Source organism: Trichinella spiralis (assembly GCF_000181795.1).
Source record: "Trichinella spiralis strain ISS 195 chromosome Unknown Scfld5, whole genome shotgun sequence".
NCBI classification, from domain to species: Eukaryota; Metazoa; Nematoda; class Enoplea; order Trichinellida; family Trichinellidae; genus Trichinella; species Trichinella spiralis.
In genome coordinates, this window is record NW_003526944.1 from 5,023,013 (window position 1) to 5,038,554 (window position 15,542).

Consider the following 15,542-nt stretch of genomic DNA (forward strand, 5'->3'; position numbering starts at 1 on the left):
TAAAAAAGCAACATCAACGGCATACTGTGTTCAAATAAAAATAATCATACGTACATGATGTCAAATATTGTTGTCATTCATATTCAAAAAGTGACGTAATTTCAAACATAATCAAAATCAATAATGCAAATTCATCACAGGAGAAAAAAGTCACTACACATTTATGGAATAATTATGCATAAAAACAGAATCAAAACAGTTCTATCAAAATTTATTCCCAAAATTAAACTGAACTATAATATTAAAGATAACAAGTTCTTACGGTGTACTGTATTGCAGAAGTTAGGTATAATATGCCAAAGTAAAACAATACTAATTGTGAAATGCATTAATATAATATGAAAATTCAATATATTGAACTTTTTTTTTACTATTGTCAAAAAATAAAGTTTAAAATCAATGAAAAACATGGAGTCAAATGAAAATAATTTAATCTCACTTCTTGCAGTTCTTGAAAATAATTGAAATCTAACAATCAAACAACGACGACAATTATTTGTCAGTAAATATGTCAACAAAATTGTTATTACATGTAAAAAATTAAATAAGAACAACAAAATGGCAATATTTGATTTCCTGTCAAAAAGTAAACATTTTCAAATGTTTTTTAATTTTAATATTCATATATAAGGTTGGTTTTGAGCTTGTATTTCGTATCGAAAGCTGTTGCAAAACATGCATTGCCAATTCATTCTCTCTTTGCTCCTTTTCTCTTTGAACGTCGTATTCTTCGAAGCCGCGTAAGGGAACTTTTAAATATGAAAAATATATTTCATGAAATTATTATTATTGTTATTAATAATCATTGATATTATGTATAGATTGTAAAAATAATAACATGACATAAAATAATAATGTGAAGATAGTTATTATGACTTTGGTTAATTTTCAATATTTTTAGGAAATCACTGGATGCCGTAGACGTAATAGCCGGTTTCAAAAAATGTACTCTTTTGTTATAAAAAAAATTTTTTTTTCTCATAGGATGAATTAAAAAGATGTACTGAGAAGCAAACTGAAATTTGTGCTCAAACAGAATGCAAAGCAGAAGATGCAATTATGACAGATCTGCTTCTCGAGGGAGAAAGCGACATTACTGACCATCCTGACTTCCTTTTATACGCAACTTGCATGCAACGTTGCTGTGCAAGACTGAACGGCGTAATATATTTTTATTATTTGTTATTTATTTGTCTATTATTAAAAATATTTAAATGAATAATTTTCCAGGCTCAAGTAGCTCCATTGAAAGAAGAAGAAAAACGAAGAGGACCTTCAAAATTACCTGTAAATACACAAAATAATTATAATTTCTAAATAGAATAATAATATTATTAATTATAGTTCCAAAGCATTTTTGAAGTTGCTGATCAAAAAACAGTTGAAAGATGTGATGAAACAATGTGCAAGAGTTATAGAAAGAAATATGAAAATTTGGTAGCATTGACTTCAAGCTACAAAAAGCTACGATCAAGCCAAGAATTGAAAGACTACAAACAATGCATCGAAAGATGTGACGCAAAATTGAATGGATTACAGGTACAGTAATTGCTTGAAACGTTAATGTAAGATTGAAATGAATTTAAATAATTTTTTCGTAATTTCAAAAGCATTCATTTAATTAATTAACAATTTCAAACTGCTCTACATATTTCATAATATTATGCATTGAAGTGAAATATTTCGTTTGCATACTTCTATGCAGATTTTCATCTTTTTATTCTAATTCTGTTCTATTTTTAGTAAAGCCAGATATGAAGAATGAAGATATGCATTACAAAGAAAAATTTTAACTGAAATAATTTTTGTTATATAAAATCTATAAATATCATTTCTAACTGCATTAGAATTTTTTTGAAGAAAAATAAAATAAAAAAATTCTTAATATAATTGTTACATGCATGCGCATATTAGTGCAAAAGTTCCAGCTTATTTAATTTATGGTCACTCCTCAATCGTGAAATGGACAATTTAATAATTATTAATAATTAGTGAAATTAATCACATATTGATGTAGCGCTAACAAATCATACACCATTAAAATACTCTATAGTACCACTGCAACATTGCAGAATCACTAAATGCGTAAAAACACGAAAAACAAACATAAAATTACAATTATGCATTTGACGAATGAATATCTTAATCAAAGTAATGAAAAATGAAAACAAAACGTTAATTTTAAAATTGCATAAATTCTTTATCCAATATATGAATATTTACTCAAATGTGCAAATGCAAACAACTTTACCATTTGCTATCAAAAACGGTTCGACGATGAAGTTTTAATACACGGTTAAAAAGCACGAAACAGCAATGATGAACAACGATAAATGGAAAATAAATTGCAGGCATTTGATTGAAATATCCATCCATTAATAATGTTGTATTATTTTAATAGTTCCACTGGACAAAATATTTGTGTCGCATGTGGACAGTTATGCTAAAGTAAACAAAATTGAACACTTAATTTATGGATGCAAATTTAAAAACGTGCCCAAATAACAAAATGGAATTTGTCTTTCGAATGTGATTCGATGCTCAGGCAAGAGCACTAAGGTACTGTAAATTTACAAAGAATAAAATACTTATTTTGACCGTGAACATATTCTATTGCACACGCAATGTAAATATTAAATTTCTTCACGCGCTTTATGTATTACATGCAATTCGATATTAAAATTGTTACAAATGTATTGAATAAAATTTTTGAAGAAATTTGTCAAATTATTGTATCTCAAGTCAACGCGCAGAATAACTTTATTGAGTAACAAAAGGAATACAAAAGTAATTATCATAACACACACACACACACACACACACACACACACACACACACACACACACACACACACACACACACACACACACACACACGGAACTCTAACTAACTTCCCCCCTAATCTGTCATGTCTACTACATAATCCAGTCTAACTAGTTTTTTGTAACACGTTTTCTTACAAGATTTCCTTCAAGGTACATAACACAATTATTAATACAGTAAAATGCAAAAAATGCATTTTTTTAAAGTTTACATTTTAAAAATTATAAATCCTATTACAATGGCTAATAATAATTTTGGAAATGTTGGCTCTCAATTTAGTATTGCCATATATTCATCAATGTATTGCTTTGCAATAAATATATATACTAATTTTTTTTCTAAAAGCAATAAAATGTACGTAATTTAATATTTAGTTTGATGCAAATTTCAAATTTACATTATATTTACAAGTACTTTAACTTATATCGTTATAATATATAACAACGCTCTCCAAACCATGGCCAGCGGCTAGCATGCGATCTGCCTCTGTATCTGATTTCACACGTGAAAAAATAAAACAACAATTTGGATCCAATGCGTGTTAGATATTGTAATTTTTATTCTACCTAGCACCGATAACGTAGCATCAACGTAAGATCTGACTTTCAATCGGATCATTTTTATACATGCACAAATTAAAAAGATTTTTTAAATTACCTCCCAAAGAAAGATATTTGAAATTGAGGCACTTTGGATTCAAAATATGCTCAATGCTTGGAAGCACATAAGCACATGTCTTTGCAAAAGTACTTTTTAACTTTGAAATTCATTAAATCAAAATACGGGTGTTTATTGGCAGATAAATCTTTTTTAAATTTACAGCAGTTGTCAATTACAATCATCGACATTGATATATAGTTACTCTGGTAAATGAAATCTGAAGAAAAGTAATTTCCATTTTGAACTTATTACTAACAATAAAGGACAAAAAATTATGAATTTAAGATGAGGTAAATTTTTCATCATTTGCATTATATCAGTAATCATTTGTTCTCAATACGGTTACTATTAATTTGCGAATATTCGAAGAATTTGCATGCTTTTCTTGTCTGCGCTGTTGGGAAAAATATTTCCTTCCGTGTTGTATTACGTGCATTTTGTTGTTTTATAGTTATTACGCATCATACGAACAAGTTTATTTGCTTAAGTTCAAATTAATACATAAATCAAACATTCATTTCCTAAAATAAAGCCATAATAAATATTTTTCTATTGATACATATGCTTATATCAAAAATAAATTTTCCATAAAATAAAAATAAATTAAATTTTCTACTTGTAATTCTTGAAAATATTTGAAAACCGCATTGAAACAAAGTACAGTGAACAGTTTGTTCAGCATTATTATTTCAGCAAAAATATTATTTCCTCAATTAATAAGAACATCAAAAGCATAATATTTAATTTACAATCAAAAGTTTAAACACCTTTATGTGCTTGAAATTTTGATATGCATATATAAAACAGATCCTGAGATGGGATATCAGATCGAAATATGGTACAAAACATGCATTGCCAATTCATTCTCTCTTTAGTTTTCTTCTCTTTGAATACCGTATTCTTCACAGCCGGGTAATGATAAACATGAGACATTTTTTTAAATATTATTAAGATCATTTAAATTATGTATACATTTTTTAAATGTAAAGTAAAATGAAAATGTGAAGATAGTTATGATGACTGTTTGATTGATTTTTAATTTTTATAGGGATTCACTCGACGCCATAAACGTAATAACTGGTTTCAAAAGGTGTACTTTTTTTCTCATTAAAAATTTTTCTCACAGGATAAATTAAAAAGATGTACTGAGAAGCAAACTGAAATTTGTGCTCAAACAGAATGCAAAGCAGAAGATGCAGCTATGACGGACCTGCTTCTCGAGGGAGAAAGCGACATTTTTGATCATTCTGACTTTACATCATACGCAACTTGCATGCATCGTTGCTGTGCAAGACTGAATGGCGTACTGTGCATTTATTATATGTTGATAGGAATAATTTTTTAAATGCAAGTAATATTTTCCAGGCTGCAGTACCTCCACTGAAAGAAGGAGAAAAACGAAGAGGACCTTCAAAATTACCGGTAAATACAGAAAATAATTATAATTTCTAAATAGAATAATAATATTATTAATTATAGTTCCAAAGCATTTTTGAAGTTGCTGATCAAAAAACAGTTGAAAGATGTGATGAAACAATGTGCAAGAGTCATAGACAGAAATATGAAAATTTGGTAGCAAGGACTTCAAGTTATAAAAAGCTACGATCAAGCCAAGAATTGAAAGACTACAAAGAATGCATCGAAAGATGTGACGCAAAACTGAATGGATAACAGGTAAAACATTGTCAATCAGTGTCAGCATCAGATGGAGAGGTATTCATATAAATTTTTTTTACAAACTTGAAATACTTCATTTGATGAGTTAATCAGATTGCACAAAATTGCACTGAAGTAAAATAATCTTATGCTGAAGTTTCTCGTATTTTTTTTAGAAAATTTTATGCTAATTCTACTCTTTGTTTAGTCATTGCAGAAATGAAGAATGAAAAATAAATAATACGCAGAATCATCAGTATTTGAATGAAACACTTTTAATGAAAATTGTGAATATCATTCATTAACTGCATTAATTGAATTTCAGTAAAAAGTACAATTCTCCATGTATTCGTTTGTATAAAAGAAAGCGCACCATATATTTTATGAATTTGAATTTTGTTATATTTAAAGTACTTATGTATAAGAACAAGTTTATTTGCTCAAGCTCAAATGATTAACATAAAAAATGCCGCTTATTAGAAAAATTTCCATGCTATCCGAACTGTTTTTACTATTTCAAAATGATGTCTGATTCTTGTGCCTCTTTTATCAAGTGTCTTAAGAGAAGAGCTTTGTCGTTTTGTGAAAAGTTGAGAAATTCTTCATTAATACAAAGAGAACCCCAGGTATTTTTATCACAAGGTGTTGGCATGTCAGTACCTGATATATGGCAAATTTGTAAGCAAAGAATATAATTAGCATCATGTTCAGAACATTCGGCACATTCAGGTTTCTTTTCACAATCCTTTTCGCAATCGTCATTTCTTTTTATACACGCGTAGCAAGAGGCATACGGATCTGGAGGTGGTAATGTAGTGCTTTGGAAGCTGCAGCATTGCTTTGGAATGCAATTTTCAGGACATGCAATCAGCTTTAGATGGTAATTTTAGAATTAGTATAAACATGGATAATAAATCTTACTTTTTGATTACAAGAACAGTCTACTTGTTGTGGTGTGTTAGAATCTGCTGTCAGCTGCTTTCCACAGTTGGCTGTGCCAGGAGGATTGTTCTGTGAGCAATCTACACAGGATCTATGTGAATCAGTAGCAGGTGCAGGTGTAGTTACTATCTGCTGGACATTAGGAAAGCATTGACGCTTTGGACGATCTCTAGTCTCTTCAGGTGTACTGCACACGAAAACGACACTTAGCAGCACAATAAGCACTATCGCTTCGTGCATCTAAAAAGGATAATTTTTATTAAATAAATAACTGTGTGTGGTAATATTAAAATTAAGAAAAAATATATTCATGCATCCACATTCTTATCAAATAATACAATGTCTATTGTATTGGTAGAGTGAACTTTGTTGGTTTCATAAGGATTTCAAATATTTGCATTTATTTCGCTATGTTAATGATAATCAGCTTGAACTTTTATGCAGATTTGGTGATCCAAGAAATCAAATACATTTTTCCTCAGGTAATAATATGCAATATGTAATACAAACAAACATATTTACTTTTGTTTAGAAAAATATTTTGATTAAATACATTTGATCACAATGTAATGGCAGAATGGAAATTTGAAAAAAAAACTGATTAAAATAAAAATAAACATCGTTTGCAGCATGAAAAGAGCATTAATTGCAAGAAGATTTCAGCATACAGTTTCCATTGAAACTTGTTGAATGGTATGCTTTCTGTCGAGTGCAACATTTCGTTTTAGAACACTTTTCAAACAACAAAAAGCAAAATTTTTAGATCATGCAATAATAATATTCAGATAACAGTACGCTTCAGCTTTTTTCCTAATTTACATAATTGTAAATGTAAACGATGTGTTAAATCACTAAAGAGAAGCAATTTTATTAACAAAACTAAGTAATGCAAATACATAAGAATGAGCAAGTTTTAATTTAGACGATGCAAGAAAATCCAAATCACCAATAGCTATGCTTTGACTATTGACAATTTGAACTTTATACGGGAAATATGGGAAGAAAAAAAAAGATTTTCCAAATATGTTTACTTTAATGTTCGTGTTTTTAAATAATTATTATTGCAAAAGACAAGAACGACTTTTCGATGACCAGACAATTTCACTTGAAGAAGAATCAATGGGTCGGTCAATGGTAGGCACTTCAGCTTTAATTACTGACGTGTTGCTGTCTAATTCAGTGCGACTTAGCTGTACACCAACAATTTCGGCAGCCAATTTCAAAAAACACAGTGTTACTGAATCGCCCAATTTTGCTGATGTCTGGCAGCTTAACATGTGATAGCGTTTAACTAGCTCCTGCTGCTTTTCATATTTCACGTTGCGCTGATGTTCCAAATCAGTCTTGTTACCAACGACCATGAAGCGCACTTTGCGTTGCTCATCGTCCCCAACTGCACGTTGCACCAAACGATACCAATCCTTAATCTTATCAAAGCTGGCAGCATTCGTGACATCATAGACAAGCATGGCGCCGTCTGCGCCGAAAACATATTTATCCAACATTGCACTGTCCATTTGCTGACCACTCACGTCCCATATTTGCAGGGTGATCCGAAAACGATCACCAAGTGTTATATATTTTGTGTAAAAGTCTAACCCAAGAGTTTGATGATAAGCGCTGATAAACTGCTCCTGCACAAAACGAAAACATAATGACGTCTTACCAACGCGACAGTCGCCGACCACAACAATTTTTACACGTCTTTCGTTGACTGCATCTTCTTCAGAATCGCTCATCATTTTAAGTATTCTTCAAAAGAAAACAAACACTTCATCTCTCATTTCTCCCCAAATGTTTGCAGTAAACAGAAAAAAACTGGCGGTTAATTATGCGTGCGGTTTCCATGGCAACCAAACTTTGTTTACCTGAGCATTATTTTACGGTATACAGTTGGCTTACCAAATGTGTGATAAAAAAAATAAGGCCAACAGTCATTTAAATTTTCATTCGTTCTGAAAAACGATGAACCATGTCATTCAATTAGCCATCTCAGAAAAGTTGGCAGTATTACATCAACGTGACTAGTTAAATTACGAAAAAGTTAAACAGATATGAAAAATTTGTATTCACACATAATAGTTTGTTATTAACACGCGTTTGATGTTAATTGAATCTTGCTTGTAATATGCTACATTTATATTTATGAATAATTTAGAAATTTATAGACCTATTTTACATATTTAACATAAATGAATCTAAATGAAATGAAATTGAGATACGGAAACAAAAATGTAGTTGACTATTGGAAAGTTAACATTAAAAAAAATTTTTTTCAACTAAAAGAAATCACAAAAACAACATGTAATAAATATTTTTTACTTCTTGTGACAAATTTCACAGCTAACAATTTACAATGAAACAGAAAAAGGAACCATTAAAACAGCCTGAAACGCAGGTCGCGTAACAGATTTTAGTATGCTTTGTAAATTATGCTAGTAGAGATATCATCAAAAAAAGGTATCATCTGATAATCAAATCACAGTCACAATATTTGGATCGGTAATTGTCATAGAGTTCTTGCAATGCAGAAATGTACACTTTATGCAAATCATCGATCTGTTCTTGTGAAGGCTTGCAACATTGTTCTACGTGAATTGGTGATCCAACTGTGCAAAGTACAAGAAAAAACAAACAAGTAAAACACTGTAAAACAGTCAAGTAAAACAGAAAACTGCCTACCAACTGTATGTATTGGACGTCGATACGGAAGAAGACCAAACGTGTAGTTGAACAGACCTCGACCACAGATAAGCGGAGTAGACCAGCCTAGTATCTTTTTGGAAAACCTCTGAAATTTTTTAAATAATACATGACATGCTTCGTAGAATTTGAACATGAGTCTACCTGCCACTGTCTCACCCAAGAACCTTCTGGATTGGGCCATTGAAAGTAGAGATCATTTTCACCAAAAGAGAACACTGGCACCAATGATGCTCTAAACAATTTAGGTTCACATTATTCTTTTCATAATTAATCACGATTGCGATTCTAATAATCACCCTGATACAATAGCTTGGCGTATGAATCCTTTTCGATTTTTCAAAACTAATGTATTCGTTCCCGGATGAGCATTCAAGGCTTCAGTAGCGCCTCCAACCACAACAACAGCAGCGTATCCTTTTTCTTTCCGTCCTAAAAGCCATGCAAGCGACTGCTTGCTGACGTCAACAACGCCTAAAAATTCAAAAATTACAACAACTTTCAATAACAAAATTTAACAAACAAAAAACAATAAAATATCCTGCTTTTATTCTAAATATTAACAAAAATTATAATACAGCGTTGCTTTTTCGAATGCTTGACTGTGAAATCAGTAATATTGTCATACACAATGAATGGAAATTTTCAACAATTTTATAATGAAAATAAACAGAATGTTCATATTCTTCAACTTTTTTTCCATATCTTGCAAACTATTTTTAAATTAGATTTAAAATAGTAGAATAAATGATTTGAATTTGATTAAAACCACTAACTGCATACTGCTCGATATTCAACTGAATGATATAATAACATTCATAATAATAATAATATTTAAAATAATCAATAAATTGATTTAAATTTAAAAAAATAAATCAATAACTACATACAAATGATATTTCATCGGTAAAACAAAAATTAAATCATGCAAACAAGTAAGTAAGTGCATTGCGATGAAAGTAACAGTTCTGTAGATAATTTAAACAAGTATATTTGCGCAAATTCACAGATAATTTGAAAAATAACGAATAAAATAAAATAAAATTAAATTAAATTAATCGTTTACTTGCCTGAAAGCATAATATATTCACGACGTATGGGAAATAGGAATTGCCCAACTAAAGTGCAGAGGTGAGGCTTGATACCAGGGAATAGTTGGCTGAAATTGGTCGCCTCGGTGCAAAAGTTACAAAATGCTCCAAAACTCATGATGCCGTGCGGATGGTATCCGAATAAATAATTGCGATTCGGCGGCAAATCGGCCGTTTTGATCAATTCAATGGGAAAATAATCGCGCAAGTGGTCCCACATGCGCCAACGACGGAACCAATCCTTGGGTCTGGAGCCGCGTTTGGGCGCCTCTTGGTCAACATAAAGCCAAAGTGAATAGAGCAACACCAGCCACCAATACTGCGTGCAGACGAGTAGATAAATTCCCAAAGCGATAAGCGTGTAAGGTCCGAGAAAAATGACCACATAGTGAAGTACGGACAAAGTTTGAAGTCGACGTTCCCAAGGAAGACAGAGTGGAGCAAATTCAATGCCCAAAACGCGTGTCATCTTTCCCTTAAGCAACAAGTGAAAATGCCAAAATGATCAATGCATTAGCTTTCACAGAACACGTGCACAAGTTAGCCTGTAGCTGAATGTAAATAGCAACGTCACTACGGTAGTATTATTCATGCAATTGTATTTGGCGCTAAAGCAAACACACGAAGAGCTATATTCTGTACAGTAATTTGTCAACAAAAATGCAGCATATCATACGTGCGTTAGAATGATAATATCGTCAGCGGTTCATTGCATTGTTTCTCATTGGCAAATCTTACCTCGACTGCTTGCACAGCGTGTGAGCTTTAACCTCATTTCTTGCCCAGTCAAGCTATTCCGACCTTTGACCGTTACGTTATATGCTAATGCTGAGATTATTTTTTTTGACCTACTCTATTGCTTTCTTTCTTTTCTCCAGTTTTATCATTTCAATTTCACTTTCAAATAAGCCTTATTTATCATCATAAATGAATAAAATTTCCATTTTCAGTGCTTTTTCAATTTCAAATTTCCTGTCTCGTTTTACTTTTGTCAAGCTTTGTAGTAACTTCAACTATTATTTTGACAAAATTTATGTTTATCGGCTTTTTAACCTCATTCAATATTGTATTATATACCAAAAAAAATGTTGCACTTGAATTCGTCAAAAATTGTACTGTCATTTCAATTTCAATGCGAATTTCCATCCATTCATTTGATATTGTAAAATATTCCACATAATTAAACTAATTACCTTACAATATTTCAAAGTGAAACTTTATTTGAAGTGATTTGCAAGTTCAATTTTAATTTGTAAAATATGCAACGTTTGTCACGTACAGCATGCGATTTTTTGTTGCAAAATTGCTTTTATGCAAATGAATCACAGCATTTCAAATTGAGTGAAACTTGAAATTAAATTAAATTTTACGCATTTTCAATTGTTTCATTCCTTTTTTTGCTTGCATGCGCAAAAATGCAGAAACCCATTAATCTGAATTAGAATGATTTATCAAAGCAAATCGTTTAATATTTAAGAAAGATTAATTATGCAAATTAATATCAATTACAAAATAAAACACAAATAAATTGATTAATGTCAAAAGCAACGTGATTACTAATTATTAAGTTGCTGTAATTTTTATTCTGGTTTAACCACCAGAAAGTGGTGAAAGTTAATCAATCATACACAACTTTTGATGAGAATTGTTTACGACAACAAGTATGTTTGTAGAATAACATATTTAAAATAGGGTTTTCCAATTTTACCAACTGCAAATACTTTGGCACAAAATAACAGAACAACAAATCAGAAAGGCGTGACGAAATTTCAAAGATGAAAACATTTTGCATCACTTTATTAATTATTAAGACAACTGTAAAAGTTTATGCTTTTTCTTTGTAAGTATATACGATGCATTTGGAAATTTAAATGTACAAATTATAAATTGGATAATGAACATATTGCTCAGACTGAAAGGAGAGCAAGAAACTTATTATTTTCCAACCGAACCGTGGTATGTACCTGGTATTAACAGTCCTCCATTCTGGAGACTGTATGGCATGGTGAGTTAACAGAAATTATGATTCTTTATTCCAAGTAAGAAAAATACTTTAAGCCCCAACCAAATCAATGGCCCACTAGAGAGCACGAACGATTTCATAAGTATTACATTGATCGCGTTTTTCCACCGATGTTTTGGAATTATGCATGGATCAATTGGATGCCAAGGACCAAAGGCTGGTGGGTAAATAACAGGCGTTTACAATTACAGGCATTTCCTTGGATTGCAAATCGATGATGACATCTTTGTAAAGCACCAATGGACACCATCAATTGTATAACTTCACATTCCGGTATTTCTTGTGTTTCCAAGTGAAAATATTAAATTAACAAAACATTACACTCAAACTGTGGTAAACAAAAGAAATCTGGCCATTGAAAGTATGAAACATTCAATAATCAAATCGGCAGTTAAAATAAATAAATTATAATAGATTTTATTTGGTCATTTAAATTCATTCACATCTCAATTTATATTAAAATTAAAATCAAATGCAATATGCAAATTTTGAAACTGAAATTCTGTTATATCAGTTCCACTATCCGTTATTTGACTATTTTCAAAGCAATTCTGCTTGAATTTTCATTTCTTATTATACTAATTCGCATGATCAAAACAAATAATATTTCTAATGAATTATTTTATTTTAGTAACAAAATATGCATGCCTTTGCTTTAATGTTTAAACTTTCGCTTTGAAGTAGCAAAGCAATCATTAAAGATATGAAAAAAAAGTAATCAATATAATGAATGATAGATAAACAGATGTTAAAATAGAAAACAAAAATCAAACTCACTTAAATTTTGAAGCTTGCCAAAAAGCAGTATCCAATGATGAAAACTTCAACAGAAATGACACTGCAGATGCTCACACTTTCACAATATATGTTTTGCAATGATAATTTGAAGAATAATGTGATGCATGTCTAGATTCAGTTTAAAGCGAACGTTGGTTAATTGCAAGCAAAGTCAAGAAGTCTGAAAAACAATGGCGTCATATGCTTTGAATTTGACAAACAAAAACAAAGTAATATGGAAAAAGTAAAAGCAGCCAAAGCAGTGCATAACTTATTCAATCAAAGCTTAAGCACAAGTCTCTTAAATGACAATGAAGACAAATGTACGCTAATGTCGAATAGCATAGAAGCATTCTCAAATAGCTATATATTATTTTCGTTTTCATGTCAAATTTTTCAAAGCAAATAATGAAAAATATTAATAACATAAAATACAAATTACTTCTTTACAATTAATTCTAATTATGAACATTTAAAAAAATAATGAAGCATGAGAAATAATTTTGCATTTTTTGACTCTATAACGCATACAAGTATATTATAGTGACCAGCTGACGACGAAAATATTCTCTGACTTTGTACATATGTAAATTTGTTAAATTACTCAACGTGAAATTTAACAAAATCTTCATAAGAAATGCTCTCAAAATATACTTAAACAAGTAACACGAAAAGAATTTAAAATTATTTGCAACAAATAATAATTCATCTTTTCGTAAACTTCAAAATCTTTGTTCATAGTTTATTTCAATTCTGAAAATATTCAAATTATTTCAGTTCAGTTATCCATTTCAGTTGATTATTCGTACTCACCATTTCAAGTCAATTTATGAATGTCTTCTGACAAAAATAAACACATAAAGTGCATAAAGTCACGTAAAATAGCATATTCTAATTTTAAAATTTAAATTTTCAGTAACTTTCCATACATGACAAAGGTTTTTATAAATAAGATTTATACTTTAATAGCATTTCAGAGGCATTAAAATTTTACTAACTACAATGCATAATTACAAGCAACAGCTTCAGATAGCAGCTGAAAATCAAATGATCAAGTTCAAGTTCACTTCCAGCACCTAATAAAAAAGAATTAACTAAATGAACTGTCATCGTCAATAAGAAAAGACTAAACTTGGAAATTTTCTGTTCCTGCTTTAAGTAATTTTATGCATTACAGTACATTGCAAAGCAAGTTACACTTCAAGTCATTTACCCTAATTAAGGTTTAGAACCTGTTAAACTATTTGAAAGCGCAATAAAAGTAAAGTTGTACACAGCGTGCTATTATTGAATAATGATCAGTGATGTACAGCATAAAAAGTTGAAAATTTGAAATTTAATTTCACTGCAACTGCAACTTTTTCAAACTGGTTAATAATGAAAAAATCAATTAACTGCCGACTTTGTTTAAGTAGGAAAATTTTTTTGGAAAACACTTAAATATCAATTTAATTTTTTACAGTAAGTAAATACGGTAAAGATTAAATAAATATAGGATGTTGTTCACTTTGTTTCATCGAGAACAGTGCAGTGATTTCAAATTGTCACGTCAAGTTTATTAAACGTTTCACAGGCTGAATAATTTTCAAGCAACACAAAATAATGGTACGAAATGTTATTTAGTAGAAAGTAATATTACTTGCTTGTTTTGTGATGGAAATTTTAGGCTCCCATTATTGAAAGGAAAAAAATTGATTTGACACCGTTGAAAAATGCAAAATTGCCTATCATTTTCGTTGTTGGTAAAATTATATTTTTTTACTGCTATTTCTTTTTAAAACATGTGGAGAATAATTTCGATTTCAAATGGAAGCGATGCTTTCAGTAGTGAAAGTTGCAAAATAAATTTTGTTCACATTCACTGCATGATTTGCATAGAATTAAAGAACTTTAATCATTTTTTCAGGAGGACCAGGTTCAGGAAAAGGTACTCAGTGTGCGAAAATTGTCGACAAGTACAATTTGACTCATCTCAGTTCTGGTGATTTGTTACGGGCTGAGGTGAATTCTGGAAGTGAACGTGGTGGTCAATTGAAAGATATCATGGCTTCCGGCGAGCTTGTTGCTTTGGTTCGTCAATTCGACTAGAATCCATTGATTTGAATAATAAATAAATAAATAATCATGCGTGAAATTTCAATTCAGGAAATAGTGCTCGATTTAGTGAAAGAAGCGATGCTTGAAGCGATCAAGAAAGGCAGCAGAGGTTTCCTAATTGACGGCTACCCTCGAGATGTGCGTCAAGGAGAAATATTCGAAGCAGAAGTATGAATGATAAGAAAATAATTGCTGAAATGCCATTTTCTTCTATTCAGCTTGTATTCTCAGATAATGCCGTGCGAGTTGGTGATTTTTTTCGACGTATCCGATGAAACAATGATACAACGATTGTTGGGGCGTGGCCAGACGAGCGGTCGCGTTGACGATAATAGGGAAACAATTACCAAAAGATTGGACACTTTTCACAAACAAACACAACCAGTTATCGATTATTATAAAGCTAAAAATAAATTAGTGCAGGTGAAAAAAAAATTTTTTTCCTTATCATAAAATTATGTGCATTTTTTTAAAGTAGATGTTGTTATTTTGTAGATTCACGCAGAGGGAAAAGTTGATGATATTTTTGCAGAAGTGGACAAAGCTTTACAAAAACTCTTCGTCTGAAATAGCAAATATTTCTCTTTTCATAGTCATCTGTTTGTTGTAGCGAGTTGTAACTTTTGTAAGACGGAAAGAAAATTTTTCTTCATAATAATTACTAATTAGCATTATTATTATTCTTATTACTAAGTAGTGTTGAAACATTTTCCGCATTATGGCAATCATGAGAAAAGTTGTTTGAATAAAAACATTTATAACCTAATCT

General features: G+C 30.6%; 7 protein-coding genes across 7 annotated transcripts; 4 read left to right on the forward strand and 3 right to left on the reverse strand.

The window, feature by feature from the left end:
- The first annotated feature begins 558 nt into the window (after positions 1-558).
- On the forward strand, positions 559-1,765 carry Tsp_09225 (hypothetical protein). Its single transcript, XM_003375599.1, has 6 exons — positions 559-602; positions 632-740; positions 985-1,161; positions 1,231-1,287; positions 1,345-1,544; positions 1,744-1,765. Exons 1-6 carry the CDS (start codon positions 559-561, stop codon positions 1,763-1,765), a joined length of 609 nt encoding a protein of 202 aa, XP_003375647.1.
- A 2,004-nt stretch (positions 1,766-3,769) lies between these two features.
- On the forward strand, positions 3,770-5,155 carry Tsp_09226 (hypothetical protein). Its single transcript, XM_003375600.1, has 7 exons — positions 3,770-3,774; positions 3,936-3,957; positions 4,292-4,396; positions 4,533-4,574; positions 4,611-4,787; positions 4,850-4,906; positions 4,964-5,155. Exons 1-7 carry the CDS (start codon positions 3,770-3,772, stop codon positions 5,153-5,155), a joined length of 600 nt encoding a protein of 199 aa, XP_003375648.1.
- Positions 5,156-5,651: 496 nt separating this feature from the next.
- On the reverse strand, positions 5,652-6,598 carry Tsp_09227 (hypothetical protein). The gene is made up of 3 exons (XM_003375601.1): positions 6,593-6,598; positions 6,062-6,322; positions 5,652-6,011 (listed from the first exon to the last, which is right to left on the reverse strand). Exons 1-3 carry the CDS (start codon positions 6,596-6,598, stop codon positions 5,652-5,654), a joined length of 627 nt encoding a protein of 208 aa, XP_003375649.1.
- A 542-nt stretch (positions 6,599-7,140) lies between these two features.
- Tsp_09228 (GTP-binding protein Ryh1) lies at positions 7,141-7,824 on the reverse strand. Its single transcript, XM_003375602.1, has one exon. It carries the CDS (start codon positions 7,822-7,824, stop codon positions 7,141-7,143), a length of 684 nt encoding a protein of 227 aa, XP_003375650.1.
- Positions 7,825-8,545: 721 nt separating this feature from the next.
- Tsp_09229 (2-acylglycerol O-acyltransferase 1) lies at positions 8,546-10,345 on the reverse strand. The gene is made up of 7 exons (XM_003375603.1): positions 9,852-10,345; positions 9,669-9,753; positions 9,555-9,582; positions 9,085-9,259; positions 8,930-9,020; positions 8,769-8,873; positions 8,546-8,728 (listed from the first exon to the last, which is right to left on the reverse strand). The coding sequence occupies exons 1-7, from the start codon at positions 10,343-10,345 to the stop codon at positions 8,546-8,548; spliced, it is 1,161 nt and encodes a 386-aa protein (XP_003375651.1).
- A 1,425-nt stretch (positions 10,346-11,770) lies between these two features.
- Positions 11,771-12,809, forward strand: Tsp_09230 (spore coat protein T). The gene is made up of 4 exons (XM_003375604.1): positions 11,771-11,881; positions 11,935-12,059; positions 12,091-12,154; positions 12,690-12,809. The coding sequence occupies exons 1-4, from the start codon at positions 11,771-11,773 to the stop codon at positions 12,807-12,809; spliced, it is 420 nt and encodes a 139-aa protein (XP_003375652.1).
- Positions 12,810-14,457: 1,648 nt separating this feature from the next.
- On the forward strand, positions 14,458-15,340 carry Tsp_09231 (adenylate kinase isoenzyme 1). Its single transcript, XM_003375605.1, has 5 exons — positions 14,458-14,509; positions 14,583-14,746; positions 14,822-14,941; positions 15,005-15,196; positions 15,269-15,340. The coding sequence occupies exons 1-5, from the start codon at positions 14,458-14,460 to the stop codon at positions 15,338-15,340; spliced, it is 600 nt and encodes a 199-aa protein (XP_003375653.1).
- The last annotated feature ends 202 nt before the right edge of the window (positions 15,341-15,542 follow it).